Genomic DNA, 16894 nt, shown 5'->3' with positions numbered 1-16894 from the left:
CGGTGCGGAGTTCCGATAAAACGTCAACATTAATAATTAACAGAAACTTGATTTTCGATAATTTTTTTTACTTTTTAAAATTAATCCTTTCTGGTTTCAAAAATGTTTAATCGTTCCGATAAAAAAATTGTACTTGCACACTTCTATTGACATTCTTTAGGATACGTTAAATTATTCACAACTTTGACTTATCCGCTTGAGGGTTTTTGTTTTCGAAAAACGTTGCTCCTGCTCCTGCACTAACATAATACGTTCCAGTGGTTGTAAGTTAGCTGTTTGTATTATATTTTGGTGCAGGAAACATTGACGCAGAAATTTGGTGAAGTTCATCAACTCGTTTAGTTTTTTACCGGGACCTATTCATGCTTTGTTGACTTCGTATTGCACAACATGGAGGTTTGCTACATGATTTGTTTTTAAGAACATAGGCTACTCTTTATAGTTTCTCAAACTGTTGGTGACACACAATTTATATTTATAGCTGCTGGTGATGTACTCAAAACATGTATTTTTTAGGATATTCCAAAACATTCCATGCACACCTTGGTGTTTCGAAGTTTGAAGAGAACACATGACATGTTTATTTCAGATCAGGGAGCATCACTACCTATGAATGAAGCAGCGTATGTTAAACTAACACATACTATTTGCATGTGCACCAAATTGAATAAACTTTGAATTTATTTCACTTTAGATAGGCCTTATCATTACTGGATAATAAGTTTCACGAACAATTGCTTCTGTTACTTACTACTTCAGTGTTTTAAATTGATTTTTTTTGTGTAGGTCCGAAATAAGTCGGAAAATAAAAGCATTGACAGAGTATGGGCCCGTGTTACATATGGCCCAGACAAAACAAATGTCCAAGGTGCAGCAAACCACGAATGGACTACAACAAAGTTAGTTACTGTTTTTTAAACCATGGGTTTGCAAATGGTGGGTTGTATCCCAACTTTGGGTAATCCCACAATTCACTGTTGGTCTTGAAATATCATTGTTTGCATTAGGGTTGTCACACAATAATGCTGCATTTATGCTTCATTCCTACATTACAGTTATGCTGTGTTGTGTTTGTTGTGAGCAGAAATGTTTGAATGTAAAATGCTCTATTTGGGTGTCTTGAATTAAATCAAATTTTTCCAGGCAACCAGCTTGCGATCATGCCTGCTGAATCAAATTCAACAAAAATTACAAAAAATAGTCCAAGGTGGGTAAAAAAAACTAATAATTCTATTACATCTTATTTAACCACTGTAAATATTTCTCATTCTTCTCAGTGTGGTTCACCATCCGGGTACACAAGACATCAAAAAACTACAAGAAACCAACAAAGCCCTGCTAGCTGCTAATACCCGCCCAATTGCACCGAGAAAAGCGCAGATTATGCCAAAACCAAGATGGCATGCACCGTGGAAACTTTACCGGGTACTACATTCAATTAATTCAAGTTCCTACATTGAGTCCAAATCTAAGAATCTGCAAGTTCTAAATCATCTTTTTGTTAAAGGTAATCAGTGGTCATCTTGGTTGGGTAAGATGTGTGGCCTTTGAGCCCGGCAACGAGTGGTTTTGCACAGGATCAAATGATCGCACGATCAAAGTAAGATAGTAGCTATTGTATATGTACACTCATTTTTCAAACAACAAACTGTTGCCTTGTTCAAGATATGGGACCTGGCCAGTGGAAAACTCAAGCTCTCCCTTACAGGCCACATCAGCTCTGTCAGGGGCCTCATAGTGAGTGAGAGAAATCCCTATTTGTTTTCTTGTGGTGAGGATAAGCTTGTCAAATGTTGGGATTTGGAGCAAAACAAGGTTAGTATTTAGCCTTGTTTAAACAAAGAACAAATAATCAATGTTATTTTTAGGTCGTTCGACATTACCACGGGCATCTTAGTGCTTGTTATGGAATAGATCTACATCCAACCATCGATATTTTAGTCACCTGTGGAAGAGACTCCGTTGCCAGGGTAATGTTGTGTTTGTGTGTATATTTTGAACTGATTAATTTGGACATGAACCTCTCTACTTTTAGGTGTGGGATATGCGGACGAAATCTAATATAATGACGTTGTCTGGTCACACAAATACTGTAGCCGATGTGAAATGCCAATCCGCACTCCCAGAGGTAGTAAGGCTTTTCCTGTGATATTATTTAGCAACAAAACTGTAGAATAGAAGTTGTGTTGTGTAATTGCAGGTCATCACAGCCTCACACGATTGTACAGTGCGCTTATGGGATCTGGCAGCTGGCAAGTCGCGATCGGTTTTGACAAATCACAAAAAGAGTGTCCGTTCAATCGCCCTACATCCCACACAGTATGTGTTACTAGTTGCTTTAAGGCAATGACTAAAAAAAGGAATTAAGATGTGTGGGTTGTAATGTCGTGACAATAAAAACCTGTCATCGAGGAAACTAAAAAAGAAGAGGAAAGATGTGAAAATACCACTTGTCATAATCGATGTTTGCTAGTTATGTGTTCGGGTTTAGTAACATTGTACATATCAAACAGTTGTATAATTTAGTTTGCAACTGGTAAATGCCCTCTTAAAACGAGTCGTTTTGTGTGGATTCTTGTCGGTTTCGTTATCATTATGGGTGGTAGAAAAAGCCCAGGCATTTACGGTGTTGTCGTTTCCGGCTACTAAACTTTACAAACTGTTATGTTCCAGGTACACTTTCGCCAGCGGTGCGCCCGATAACATCAAGCAATGGAAGTTTCCAGATGGTGATTTCATACAGAATTTATCGGGCCACAATGCAATTGTCAACTGCCTCGCCCTCAGCTCAGATGGCGTGTTGGTTTCTGGAGGTATGGTGCCCTAAACATTTGACGTAACGGCTATAAAACCTAAAATTACCCACAAAGAGTGGCAGACGATCAGGGCTTGTGCAATCTTTATAAGTATCACAGAAATATAGCTATATAAAACGTCGCGCAAAATTACCTCGATGGATGTGATTTTTTGTGTTTCCGGCTTAACAAAGGATTTGACTTTTGAAAGGAAGTGACCCACAGTAAAAAATGAAAGCATTGCGCAATTTTTCCACGGTGATTTTCAGTAATTATTTTTTTCCTATGTCGCGCATACCAGGGACGAAAATAGCTTATGAGGAACAAGGAGATGATTCTTTGTTGACGGTTTATTAAACCAGGTTCCTCTATTACATGGCCGCGTGACTCTTACAATAAGACAACTTTTACAAGGAATTTTATCCAGGATGTGGTGCAACTCCATGACATTTAGATTACGTCAAACCCACGAGAAATTCTTTTGTATATTTTTACAACGGACATATTATCCCCTGACTGTCAATACTCAAACATTTGCCAATAACGCCACAAATATACATTTATCATGGGGCCGGAATTTATCATTCTTTATGGTTTTGTGTTTAACCCTTCGTCTCAGCCATAACAATATTAATTACCCACGACCGTTGCACTGCACTTTCAAGAGCGCAATTACTTGGGACAACATATTTAAAAAAATATTTTATTCAGTTTTCAACATGCATTAAATATTAGTTATTACGCATTTTACCGGGTCTTTGCTGTCCATAAGACTGTTTAGAGATATTTATTTTAATAGCTCTGTCTAGTTCTGTCGTCTATGTATTATGAACTTCGTTACAAAAATATTTTGGTTTTACTTCAATTTTGCGGCACCATTCTTTAAGAGTTGTTACAAATGTTGTAACGCTTTGAACATAAAATATATTTTAAAAAATACAATGTATGATCACACAGCGGACAACGGTACAGTGCACATGTGGGATTGGAGGACAGGATACAACTTCCAGCGTACAAAAGCTCCAGTCCAACCCGGGTCCTTGGACAGCGAAAGCGGAGTGTTCGCGATGGCATTCGACAAAAGCGAAAGCCGACTGGTGACGTGCGAGGCCGACAAGACCATCAAAATTTACAAGGAAGATGACGAAGCGGTAAGTTCCTATGTGAGCCTAGCAAGGTGATTTGTCAATGAAAATTGGTCATTTTTTGTTGGTTCTTCCCCTAAGCTGGCGCAAGGGGGGGCCACCAGGAATGTTGCAATATTCCAGAAAAAAAACTGACCGCTTTGTGTAAATATTACTAAGGGAGGCTGCGTTTTGTGGCCCGGTTATAACTGAAGTTTGCTTTTATCCAGAGCGAAGAAACGCACCCCATCCAATGGAAACCTGAAATTTCACGCAAGAAAAGGTTCTAAAAGTACGTCATCCACGCCTGATGTTTCGCAATGCAAAGCAGGAGATTTCATCCAATAAGCTGCCGATATGTTCTGTCAATCATGAAGGTTGTTTAAAATAAGTTTTCTGTACACCGGTTGATTCAATGACAGTGAACGTATGTATGCACCGGTAGTGACCAATGCGCCATTCTACGCCAATAAAACACGCGCTCAAAATGCCCATTGTGGATTTTTTGGGCATGGTTACTTCATGTCAAATAGGATAACCTTCAAAAATAAACTTTTTCTGTTGTAAATTGATTAAATTTTATTTCATGGCTAAAGGGCGGAAAATATCTAAAATCGTGTCAATCGCTGAAGCAGTCGGCGACAACGAAAAACAGAAACCCACTCCTAACATACAGGTTCCTTGTAGAGTGTCCTCTCACTCGCTGGTAATTGTATATGTACGACAAGCCATTCTTCCCTCCTTGAGGTTTAGTGAAGAGAACAGCAGCCTGATCATCCAGTGATAATTGTTTATAAATATCAGCGGTGGGTTTATGTTCTCCGATTTCAATTCATCATCCCAAATGTTCAAACGTTTCCGTTGGTGTTGCCCGACAGCTGGCTGTTCGACTTGAGCGACAACCGCAATGCGCACTCTGTTGGCAGTCGCAATCTGGGGATGCCGACGGTTGCACCGTGCGTTTTTCAGAGCTTGTTTTCGCTTGTTAACGCACCGGCAACACGTACTTGCATGACGAACGTCAGATACTTTGGCAACTTGCATATGGTTGTACTTTGATTTGAATTGATCAATTCCAACCAACAACGCGGAAGGCTTAAAACTGTATTTAAACAAGCTTGCACTTGATGCTCGGCGTGACATGCGGTTAAACACAGGCTGATTTGAACTGTTTGTACCATGTGGGAAATAAAACAAATAGTCAGCGTTTCTGCCCATTTCACATCTTAATGGACGTACATTCACGTTCCATTTTTTTCTAGGAATATGTGGAACCAAGAACACGATTTGACAACGTTGACTCGAGGTGTTTTGTAACTCTGGTGGTTTGCCGGTTTGGCTTTTAATGCGTGACCAATGTTTGTCCAAGATATCCATGCGACGATTTGCCATTCCATCCTTTTTGTTGCTGTTTTTTCGCAGCTGAATTTTCTCCACTGCGTCATGGCAACAAAGCGCATTGGCTTGTGCAATACCGGTTGACGCCGTATCAGACCGTTTTACTCCTCTGCGAAGGATAGACATAACCTTTGAATGTAGACGCTGCATTGCCGTACGCCTGTCGATATAAGATGACTTGTCGCAATGGGTTCGAGTCCACGTTACATTTTTGCGTGGCGAATACAGCGGTTTGCCATTGAAATAGTCTGTTACTAGCTTTGAAATTCCGACAGGTTCCTCGCATCGTTTAGTTGGTGAAGAGTTAGCGGACCCTTTCGAGGATTTTACTACAGCGGCAAACGTAGGTTTCGTTTCTTGCTTACCGTTTTCTTTGAAGGATTGATCGGGATTGACATGGTCCCACATTGACTTTAGGGTGAATCGCCTGTGCAACGAGTTGAGATTTTCCTGGCACGGATGATGATCGTTCACTAAAAATTCGCTTTCGTTACAATTTTTTAATATTGATTTTAACGGCTTCTTTGAGACTGAATTGCAATCGCTGTGGTTTTCTTTGGAAAATCGTTTGCATTTTCGCTTCTTTCTAAGGTCTTTTGTGACTGTTATTCCAATTACTTTCACACGGCAATCTCCTGCTGCTGGGTCCACTGATTGGCAGATAACAGTCGCTGTTTTTCCCATTTCTACTGCAACTTCTACCACAAGAACATCGAGTAAGGAAGAAACCTGAAATCAAACTACCACTAGTAAGATAAAGTTGTTTGTTCTTTTGTTTTTATGTGCATTTGCAAAAACAATTGTTGATATGGTGACCGTAAATGGAGATTGAATGTCACGTGATAAACTTTGGGGATTTGTGAAGCGGAACGGCCACGACCCTTGACCTCCCGTGTTTCACTTGCTTCTTAATGTTCGGATTGATTCTTACGTTTGAGACAAATGTAATACAATGTCACCGGCAAGCAATGCATAAATAACATTGGTAAGTTGAATGCCAATAACTGGAGCAGACGTTTTTGGTAAAATGGTGTAATATTTTTGCAATCTTGCACATTGCTAAAGACATGAATTGCAGCAATTTAAAGACCAAATAACATGACATGCATACATCTGGATCTGGGTTGGCATCCAAATTTTACAGAATTTTAAACAATACAATTCTGTGGGCAAATTGGGTCATCAAATGCAAATCCCTTAAAAAACTGGGAAACATTTTTTTGTCATATAAATACATCTACATAAATGGTCTGGTAGGGGCGAGGGGAGAAACATAACTGTTTATTTTTGCATCCGCACAGTTTGTTGTAGATTTTTTAACTTACTTTATTGATCCATGCCTATTTTCAACGCAGTTAAAACCAAAGAGAACAAAATGTCGTCAGCAACGAAGGAGCAGCTTGCAAGGATGGAGGCCAATAGACAAAGAGCCTTGGCAATCAAGGCATCAAAACAAACAAATGGATCTAAAACAAGCAAAGCTGTTTCAAAAACACCAAGTAACAGTATTTGTAAAACAATAATGCAAAATTCAAGAATATCGGTAGCAAAATCCTCATCAGTCTTGAAGTGTGAAACCATTGGTGGTAACAGGTTTTTGGTTACATGCCAATACAACCCAAAATTTGTAACAGTATTCAAGAGCATATCTTCGAGACGTTACGATCCTGAATCCAAGGGGTGGTCTTTCGATTTGAATGATTATAGGGTTCTAAGTATGACATGTGCTGTATTATTTACTCTCCCATCAGTTAAAAAAATTACAACAATTGTAGGTCAAAAACTTCAAGGCATTGGACAAGTTTTGCCTGACGTTGATAACGGAGTATTGGTAAAAACATCTGAAACAACTTTGTCTTCTGTGCCACTTAATGATGTTTGTAGAGGATCGTATGTATCACAACATTTGAATATTTGTCAATTTCCAGCTTTGTTTATTTAAATTTCTTTTAGGTGTTGCCTGATCAGCAGAGAAAGATTTGAAGTTGACATTCCATACAACAAGGTTTGCATCGAAATATTCAAAACCTTGCCAACAAGAGCATATGATGCTAAAACAAGACAATGGAACTTCTGTTTATCTGATCACAACATGCTTTGTAATGTTATGGACTAACCCAGTCGTATCAATCATAAAGTTGAAAATTTATGTTCCAGTTTCAACTGTTCGAAAAGAGGCAAGCATTTACATCGATCCCTTACCGAATACAGTAATTCAAGTCTTTAAAAGTCATGCCGATGGAAAACAAACAGAAAATGTACATCCAACCTATGACCTTTTCGATGTCGATCAAAAAATTGTTTCTTCACTGATGCCATTTCAAAAAGATGGTGTGAAGTGGGTGTTTAATTTGGTTTAATTAACTAGCTTTTACCAACCCATGTATTATGTGCAGTTTTGCAATTTCCCGAAATGGAAGGATTTTGCTGGCTGATGATATGGGTTTAGGTAAAACTGTGCAGAGCATTTGCATTGCTGCTTATTACATGGAAAAGTGGCCACTGCTTATAGTATGTCCTTCATCTGTGAGACTAATGTGGAAAGAGGTTTGAATTTTGTGCCTTAATTTACAGTATTTTGCTTAAAGATTTTTTTTATGCAAGGCATTACTTAAATGGTTGCCAAGTCAGCTGGTTGACGATGACATTCAACTTGTTCTCACTGGTCGAGACTTTACCTCAAGCACTGCAAGAGTGACCATCATTAGCTATGATCTAATAACCAAAAAGCAAAAGGAATTTGAATCCCTGAAGTTTAAAGTTGTCATTCTGGTAATTTTTTGGTCAAATTGTTTTTAGCTGGTTATGTTTGGAAATTGGTTTAGCAATTTATCGAGACTAAACTAAATTGCAAGTCTAACTGTTAATATTTTCGTGTATTTGTTTTGCAAAGAGTAAATAATCCGCATAACAGTATTATTTTTGCCAAAAAACATGCTTTTCAATTTAATTTGACCACCAGAACTTTCAAGTGGAACAAAAAATAACCATTTTGCAGGACGAGTCTCACTTTATCAAGAACTTCAAAACAGCTCGTGCGAGAGCTGCCACCGCCGTATTGAAGCCCGCTCAACACGTTCTCCTGCTCTCTGGGACTCCAGCCTTGTCCCGGCCAGTGGAACTTTACACGCAACTGGCCGTCGTGCGTCCTGATCTTTTCCCCCATTTCCACCAGTTCGGCGTCCGGTATTGCGCTGCCAAAAAGGTGCGTTTGTTGACTTGTGGTGGAAAATAAAGGCAAATGTTAAGTTAATTATGACTTCTGCAAGTAAACGTTGTCAACATACGAACAAATCGTGTTGATAGATTTATATTGCGTCTGTCGCAAATGCTTTAAATCATTCCAAGTCCTTTACACTCGAAAAAGTTTGAGAACTACTGATGTAACTGAATGTCATAAACCCCACATAATAAATAAACGTTTCATTGGCAGAATCCGTGGGGCTGGGAGTACACTGGGTCGTCCAATATGGCGGAACTGCGTTTGGTGCTGCAGGAAACGGTCATGCTTCGGCGCACCAAGGAAGACGTTCTCACTCAGCTACCGCCTAAGTTGCGCCGCTCGGTGGCGCTAGACGTTAGCGGCGCAAAAACTACCGCCGCGCAAAAGGAAGCAATGGAAGAAGTGAAGAACGCGGTTAAGCAGAAGGGACTTTCGGTGAGGCTTTATGTTGTGGATATACCGATTCTATGCATACACCGCAAAATCATTAAAACAAATTTAAGTCTTTGCACTGAAAACAAACTCCTTTATCCAACTTAACTTCAACGTTGGCACACTTCCTTACCGTATATATATTCTTGCGCATTTTTGCAGTTATGTCGCAATTAGTACGCGTATGTATTTGTTTCCAAGTATTGTTAGCTCGATATATAACGCTGGATGGCGAATATGTTTCCAGTTAAGTAGATGTAGCTACAACCGTGAGGTGACTCACATGTTTAAAGTGTTGACCTTCAACTGTGGATTATACTATGACAAGATGCAAAACAGTTTGAACTTTGTCTCAAAGATTGTTATTGCAGTATATGTTGCTCTGCAGTATATGTTTCAACATACAATTCCAATAATTATTTTGAATTACAAATGCAATAATTATTTTAAGGCCCTGGAGAAGCATGGCATCCTGCTGCAATACTTCAACGAGACCGCGCATCTGAAATTGTCGGCTGTGAAGTCCTACGTGGTGGACATGCTCGAGTCGGACCGCAAGTTTCTTTTATTTGCTCACCACAAAATGGTACTCGACAGCGTACAGCAAGACCTCAACAAAAAAGTACGTTCTTCGATCAGAGACACCGACTGTAGACAAACTATACGCGACCTTGCTGGTCAGGTTATCCTAGCCTTGTATACCCGTGGTTCTTGAACGTCTTGCGTGCGACACATTTGGAATGATTAACAGCACCTGCGACGCACCAATTATACCATACCGCGACGATTCGTTCCCATGTTTACAGTTTTCGGTGGTCTAACATGTTATTTGGCTCCATTTTTGCAAGCTTTCAAGTTTGTTTAAATTTTTACACGACGCATTGGGAACTTAAAACGACACGAAGTTTGAAAAACTTTAGTGTAAAATTTTATTGCAAAATCTTTACGTAACAAAAGCACCATGATAAAATATTTGCCCAGAAATGTGATTACATTCGGATCGACGGTAGCACACCATCAGAACGTAGGCAAACCGAGGTGACCAAGTTTCAAGAAAAATCCAGCTGCAAGGTGGCGCTCTTGAGTATCACTGCGGCAAATATGGGCATCACACTTAACGCCGCGTCATTAGTGATATTCGCAGAGCTCTTCTGGAACCCAGGGGTATGTCTTTACTAGTTGTATACACCTTGTTGCTTTTCGCGTTGTACTGAGGTGTTTTGCATTTTGGAACGATTTAAGGCGTTACAAGACGAGGTGTCATTGGCCGTTAAAATTATTTCTGTTTTGAGTCATGTTTAATGTGAGTGGATGTTTGAAATAAGATGCGCAACGTACGTGAAACTTCTTGGCGGATGGTACTTTTCAGACATTACGTGGTAAAAAGTTATATTTACCCACAGATAAAACACCAGGAAATGACACGAATGTTTGAGACAGTGTTGCCATCGGCGATCATTCCATAATTAAAAAACAAACCTCATGTTTACACTTACAGATTCATATATAATATAAATATACATAGTCATCGTTATAGATCATATATACGGAAAATACCCACGTATATATTATCAGATCCTGGTACAAGCTGAGGATCGCTGTTATCGCATCGGGCAGCGTGACGTAGTCAATGTTCATTATCTTGTTGCCAAGGGAACAGCGGACGACTACATTTGGCAGGTTTGCGTCTTAATTGTTTAGTCATTAGCATTTGGGGCGACAAAATGTATTTCATGCCGGAGAGTCCCAGAAACAAAACAGTCGTCGGCGTTGGGCAATTTAGCGCCAAGTCTTCTTGAACCATAATTTTTAGAATTGCCCAAACACCAAACGTAACGTATTGTTTAATACAAACAAAATAGCCAATGCAATAATTGAAAACTTCATGCTACAGACGTTTCGATTGTTATACATTTTTACACTGAAAATGATTGTAGTACAACAATCGAAACATCTGTAGCATGAAGCATTTAGCTATTGCATTGGCTATTTTATTTGCTACATAAAACCGTCAGTTATGTTCGTAACGCGTTGTGCCTTCAAATTTGTCCATAAAACTTTATAAATGTTTTTTTTTTCAAATGAAAAATTTGACCAACGCACAAACAACAGTGTTGTCATTGTTACAGCTTGTTAAGGACAAACTGGAAGTTTTGGGGAAGGCAGGTTTAAACAAAACCAACTTCGAAGACACCGAAAGTCACGTGGCAAAGGCGCCCAAGCAAAATAATCTCCTCAACTATTTCCAAGTAAGCTTTCATGGGCGATTGTAAACACGGGGATTTTCCGAAAAAAGTGATAAAGTTGATTTGTCTCATTTATCGCTGACGTCAGAAGTCGGTGGGAGTTTTTGCACACTTTGTATTTTTCAAGTGTTTGCAAGATAACTTTGGGCCATCCATTAAACAAAACATGCACGTGGTGTATTGAAAGTGTCTTTAACCGGTTGAATATTTGTATGAAATATTTTAACTTTTAAATGCACATTTTTTGTCTCAGAATGAATTTTGTCCTATACCATACTTTGCTTTTAGGTTGAGGCATCGCGCGACGCCAATGAAAACCCCCACGAACCCTGTGATGACGTCAACGAAGAAGATCTTTTGCTTTTAGAAGCGATCGAAAAAGCAGAGGCGGGCACAGTGAGGTAAGGGCTGCACGACCTAAACACAATTTTCAATTTTTGTTTCTTACGAATACAACATCATACCACCTGCCTTGTGTTTAACACCCGGATATAATGCGTGTAAGAAGCTATGTTCGTTAAAGAAAAATTTTTTTCTCGTTGCTTCCGTACCAATAAACAGCAACGCCTAACATTTTGTTTTTAGTTTTGCAATCGTGTGGCGTCACATCCGCTCAGCGAAACACGTTAATTATTTTCCGTTTAAACCGAATTGCTGATCTGTAGCTGCTCCAACCAGCCTTTTTTTGCTACAGTAACGATAATTGTGTCAGTGCGATCCATTGTCGTATAAAACAATTTGCTCAGTCACTTACTATTTCGGCTCCTTGTTAACCCCCAAACTAGATGCCTCTGCGGCTGCCGATTCGTGACTCACGTCCTATTACGCAATGCACGTGATTGCACTCCGCATAAACGACCGATAACGATCATCCCTTTGTTCGTTCCCTTTGTTCGTACTCTCCAATATCCCCCCCAATTGTTTCGTCACAAATGGACGGTTGCGTAAATATAGTGCGTTTACGTCACAGATCGTCTCGGACAGCTTCTACCGAACATAGCCGCGAGGATTGTGACGTGACGTCAAAGGACAATTCGACGTCCTTCTGCCCCCAGGCCCCGACGTTGAAACGGGAGAATTTGACCAAGGACTTTCAACGTGGTGTAAAGCGAGCAAAACGGTGCAAGTCTACATTGTGAATCGTCAGTCCTTCTATGTAGTTTATTTTGTGTTATCAACATTTGTGCTGCATGAATACTTCGCTGGGTCTGATTTCTCACACCGTGCAGTTTTGCCAGTGTTGCTCCTCTACTTTTTCTCCTTTCTTTCATTTAAATTATATTTTGCACTGCGTGTTGTGACTCTTTTATTTAATTCGCAAGTGGGTGTCGAGGGGTCAACAAAACAAAAACAAACAAATAACAGCGGGGTCGAGAATAATTCGCATCTGACGAGGGGCGCGGTTCTGTGCCGAGCGTGGTGTTACCGAACGACAAACCGCTTAGAATGACGCAGGAGTCTCATCCGAAATTTGGGCACAGGCCGGGGTTGCATCGTTTCGTTGTTTTCTCCTCGCGTACACCATTGCGACAGAAAAGGCTGACCGCGCAGTTCTTCACCTGATAAACCACACAACCGTATCCTGCTTCCCATTTGCATTTGTACGTTTTTCCGCCGCCCGCACACGGCGGATCGCAGTCATCTGTCTCCAACCGTTTCTCATCATCACATGCTATCAAGCCTGTTGCGGTGCACCACCTTCTTCGAGTTTTAGTGCCGCTATTTCCGCACTGGCCGACGCAGGCAGACCATTGGTTCCAAGAATAATAAATTGGACATTGGCCTTTGTTACAGACGCGTGACTCCTCACCGGTCCCACTACAGGCCGAAGGTCCAGCGAAGCACACGCGCACACGCTTCTGCACTCCGCCGTAGCCACAAGACTTGTCGCATTCGCCCCATTCTTGCCAGTTCGCCCAGCCCGTACATGAGTTTGTGTTACAAGGGCGCGACAACTCCTCTGTTGATCCACACTTCCCGCCCACACACCGACGGTTTCTGATGCTGAGGCCACCGCCACAAGATTTCGAACACGCACTCCACGACGTCCATCCAGCCAGATAAGAGGCAACACCCGATCTTATTGTAAGCGCAAGGTCAGCTCTAGGTATATAGCAAAGCGGCTTTTCGCAGCATCCAGCAAAACTGCCCTTCAGTGGTGGATAATTTGCCCACACTACCGATGTGAAAGGACAGGGCAATAGAACAGGGGTTGGAGTACCGAGAAACAGGGGACTATTAAAAAAGTTCAGAATCTGAGAAGATGTTGCAAAACCGGTGTTTGAAAGAGTGGAAGTGATTGCTGCCAAATTTACTCCTGATGGCAAATTTTGCGTCCCGCCTACTGGAGAGAAAGATCTTCCGCTGGCCACCGTACTTAGGTTGGCACCAAACCTTGGGTAGTACGGGTTTCCTCTGTACTTTGGGGCACTGGCGGCTTGGAACAGGCTGAAGCTGCGGCCTGAAGTCTGGGCCGGCGACTCTGTGTCGCTGGAAGTTTCGTTTGCGGCGGTTAAGTTGAATGCGAATGGAACAACCCTGATAGTGCTGCCTTTAGGAATGTTTAACTTTGTGCCTAAAGGAAAAACGGCTCCGAAGAATTGGGAGGTGAAGTTGTCCGCTAAAATCTCGTTGACAATTTTCCTCCAGTTGTACGGTTCCACTTTGCCGTTCTGCACTAGTTCGAAGTAATGATACTGTAGGTGCAACGGCAGTTCCGAAAAAACAGTAGCAGTGATCTCCTTACGTATGCGATAAACAGGAACGCCTGCAGCGCAACCCGCAGCCAAGCATTGGTGGTATTGGTCTAAAAACTCGCCCCCGCTTGCCGTCTCGTTAAGCTCCTGGCATTTTGGCTGTCCGTGGGGCAGAAAAAGTTCCGGAATATCCGTTTTGTTGTCGTTAAAAGATGGTGTTGTCATCACTTCTGTGTCCATCGGGTAGACACACTTGTTTTTGCGCCAGCATCCGTCGATTAAGTAGCAATCAGTTTCAGTAATGCCTAAATATAACAGTATAAATTTATAGAAAAACTGTCGTACGTTATACCATATTTATTACAAGGAATTCCAGTTAGATATATGCTAACCTGGCCAACCAGCCTGCTTCGGCTTGTTCCCAAAATATTCAAGGACGTTCAACATATAACATCCGGGACCGTTGGCCATCGTCTCGTGGCTAAATTCGTCTAGTATGCAGCTTGCTAATGGAGGAAACCATGGACCGTACTAAAAATTATTTGGAGGTTGCTGAGACTTTGTTAAAATAAAAGAGGTTGCCGAGCTCTGAATCTGCAATTTTACCTGGCTTATATACTCCTGTGCACGCTTATGGAAGGCTGTGTTCCTGATGGCCATATAGCACACTGGAACACCGGGCAACAATGTTTGGCCCGCCGAGGCGCGAGTAAAAGCAAGCTCAAAGTCATAGTAGCAGCCTGGGCGGGTAGTGCACAAACGTAAATCGCCATCCAGCAAATCGTTGCCCGTACTGGAACACGGTGTTCTGCAACAACATACAAAAACTCTGACAATCACAGTTGCTCCTGGTTGAACTTGCACTTTCGGTTTGTATGAATATTTCATATATCAGCGATTCCGAAAGTGGGTTCGGCGTGAACGTAGGGTTCCATGAGCTACTATACAGTTTAAAATAAGACTACAATGCAAATGCAAAAAAGACGTGGACACCGATAAAGCGAATTTATTTCATCTAATTTTTCCGAATTTCGTTGCTTTTGACCGCACGTTACAAACTAGATTCCAGAACGTTGTCTGTTAATGTTTAAGTCCAAACAGTTAATGTTGAAAGATCACGATCATTCGATCACTGTATTGATATTTATGAAATACGACAAAAAGTTGACAATCCAAAAAAGAAATACAATGCAGACTTGAAAAACGACATTTCGCCAATATAATACCATTGGAACTGGAATTGTAAATGTTATTGCTTATTGTACACAAGTGGTGCCGACAAACCTTTGGCAGTAAGGTATGTTGACCGGTGGTTGGAGGTCATTTTGAGATGGAGGCCTGGTTGCACATGATTGGGGGTAAGTCGCACAACCCAAAGGTGGCGGAGAGCTGTCTGTTTAAACAAAACGCTCTTTAAACAGGGCGGGGATTGGAATATACCAGGAAAACGTGACCAGGATGTCCTGGGTTCGAACCCCAAAGTGGTCAAAAAACATGGCAGGCAAAAAAGGAAAAAAGTTTGGCCGCAACATCCGTCAAAGCCTTAGGCCCATGTACTTAGTAAAAAAATTAGGAGAACTTGGGTTCGAATCCCGGTGCGGTATAAAATGTATGGCAGGCAATTAACAAGTTGAAATGTGGCAGATATGTGCACTTCTATGTGACGGATATTTCAAATGCAAACATGTTTGTTGCATAGCCAAAATGGAAGGTAATTTTTGAAAACCTAGATTCTCGGATTAGGGCAGTGGCAGTTTCGAAGACGCTGCAACTGCAATGTTAAACAAAAATTCTGAAGCGCTTGCTCTTAAAAAACATAAACTAATTCAGGCAAAGAGGCACATTTTTTGCCATGGTCAAATTTGTCCATTGCCTACTCAACATTGTGTCTTTACTTTGAACTACAAATAATGCTTACCCAGAACTAGGCTCCTGCCGCTTGTAACAGGCCGTAAAGCTCTCTGTTTTTCTTCGTTCGAGATCGGTTTACCCACAGGCCTTGCTGGAAAAAAATACTGGTTCAACAACGCTATAGCAATAACCCACATTGTAATCACGCACCCAAACGCTTTACCACACACTCGTTGGCCACCCAACAGCAATGCCTTGCACGGGTACAGTTTGCTCGTCCTGAGATCACCTCACCGCTGCACACGTTTCTACACGGTATTGAGTTGTCTGTTAAAAAAATGTTTTTGTAAGAAAACTAATATACCAATACGTTAACAAAACTACCAACCTCCACGGCAAACCCCAGAGGTCTCGAGACGTTTTTGAATGTTTTCGTCGCAGACCAAGCTTGCCGAAAAACTGAGAAAGCTAACTAACAACAAAAACCAACAACTGTGTATTGCATTCATGCTTGACTTACAAGAGCCTGTGACCTGCAGCAAGACCAATATCGAGTGAGCAAACCTGCATTTAACCTGTCCTGTCCGTACTTGAAATTCAATCCACGGAGGCTCGCCCGCGGTGTTTTTCCAGATGTATAAATATGTACGTGGCGAGGAGCGACGAGGAGAAGCAGCGAAACATGGATGGTCCGGTTATATTTAGGCCCCCGCATATACATGCCATACAGCGGTGCCATGCTGGAAGCGCTTTCCACTCAGATTCTCGCCGCACTTCTGATTCACCGCATTGAGTCACGACCAAGATGATTGTTTGGGTCAAGAGTACGGGACAGGTATTAAGATATCAAAGCGTAATAAACAGCAATTTACATTGCGACAAAGCGAATAACAATGATCCTTATGGCCCGGCGGTGGGAGGATATGTTGAGAACAATGGCTTAGTTGACGACACCATATAAACATACAAGAGGGATAATGTTCAGGGTATCACGACCAAAGGTGACAATCACGTGATCGTGACAAAAGGTTGTAAGCTAATTATGATTTGTTCAAATTTATCCGCTTGATGTCGGCGAAATTTAAACAGATAACTCCCAATGCATTAGTCCATCCCATTTTCATGTTTT

The 16894-nt window shown here is 41.2% G+C and overlaps 3 protein-coding genes across 4 annotated transcripts; 2 read left to right on the top strand and 1 right to left on the bottom strand.

Annotated features, from left to right (window-relative positions):
• The first annotated feature begins 226 nt into the window (after positions 1-226).
• Positions 227-4398, top strand: LOC145910433 (pleiotropic regulator 1-like). Its single transcript, XM_082997557.1, has 13 exons — positions 227-396; positions 517-623; positions 787-899; positions 1144-1207; positions 1278-1425; positions 1508-1600; positions 1666-1815; positions 1869-1970; positions 2036-2128; positions 2201-2319; positions 2674-2813; positions 3753-3946; positions 4150-4398. The coding sequence occupies exons 1-13, from the start codon at positions 391-393 to the stop codon at positions 4207-4209; spliced, it is 1389 nt and encodes a 462-aa protein (XP_082853683.1). The 5' UTR covers positions 227-390; the 3' UTR covers positions 4210-4398.
• Positions 4399-6205: 1807 nt separating this feature from the next.
• On the top strand, positions 6206-12511 carry LOC145910211 (SNF2 related chromatin remodeling annealing helicase 1-like). Of its 2 annotated transcripts, XM_082997256.1 has the most exons (15): positions 6206-6302; positions 6673-7032; positions 7093-7207; positions 7271-7416; positions 7475-7655; positions 7714-7864; positions 7922-8089; positions 8316-8522; positions 8751-8975; positions 9424-9594; positions 9954-10136; positions 10548-10652; positions 11102-11221; positions 11507-11619; positions 12189-12511. In XM_082997256.1, exons 2-15 carry the CDS (start codon positions 6693-6695, stop codon positions 12355-12357), a joined length of 2394 nt encoding a protein of 797 aa, XP_082853382.1. In that variant the 5' UTR covers positions 6206-6302; positions 6673-6692; the 3' UTR covers positions 12358-12511. The 2 variants fall into 2 exon arrangements, with proteins under 2 accessions (XP_082853382.1, XP_082853381.1); XM_082997255.1 differs by having other exon boundaries at positions 6673-7207.
• LOC145910212 (uncharacterized) lies at positions 12505-16294 on the bottom strand. Its single transcript, XM_082997257.1, has 7 exons — positions 16154-16294; positions 15976-16092; positions 15833-15916; positions 15199-15307; positions 14521-14722; positions 14307-14445; positions 12505-14219 (listed from the first exon to the last, which is right to left on the bottom strand). Exons 1-7 carry the CDS (start codon positions 16272-16274, stop codon positions 12679-12681), a joined length of 2313 nt encoding a protein of 770 aa, XP_082853383.1. The 5' UTR covers positions 16275-16294; the 3' UTR covers positions 12505-12678.
• Between the last annotated feature and the right edge of the window lie 600 nt (positions 16295-16894).

The sequence above is a fragment of the Ascidia mentula genome, chromosome 8 (assembly GCF_947561715.1).
Source record: "Ascidia mentula chromosome 8, kaAscMent1.1, whole genome shotgun sequence".
In the NCBI taxonomy this organism is placed as follows: Eukaryota; Metazoa; Chordata; class Ascidiacea; order Phlebobranchia; family Ascidiidae; genus Ascidia; species Ascidia mentula.
Note: the sequence above shows the minus strand (reverse complement) of the source record. Positions and strands in the feature narration are given on the sequence as shown.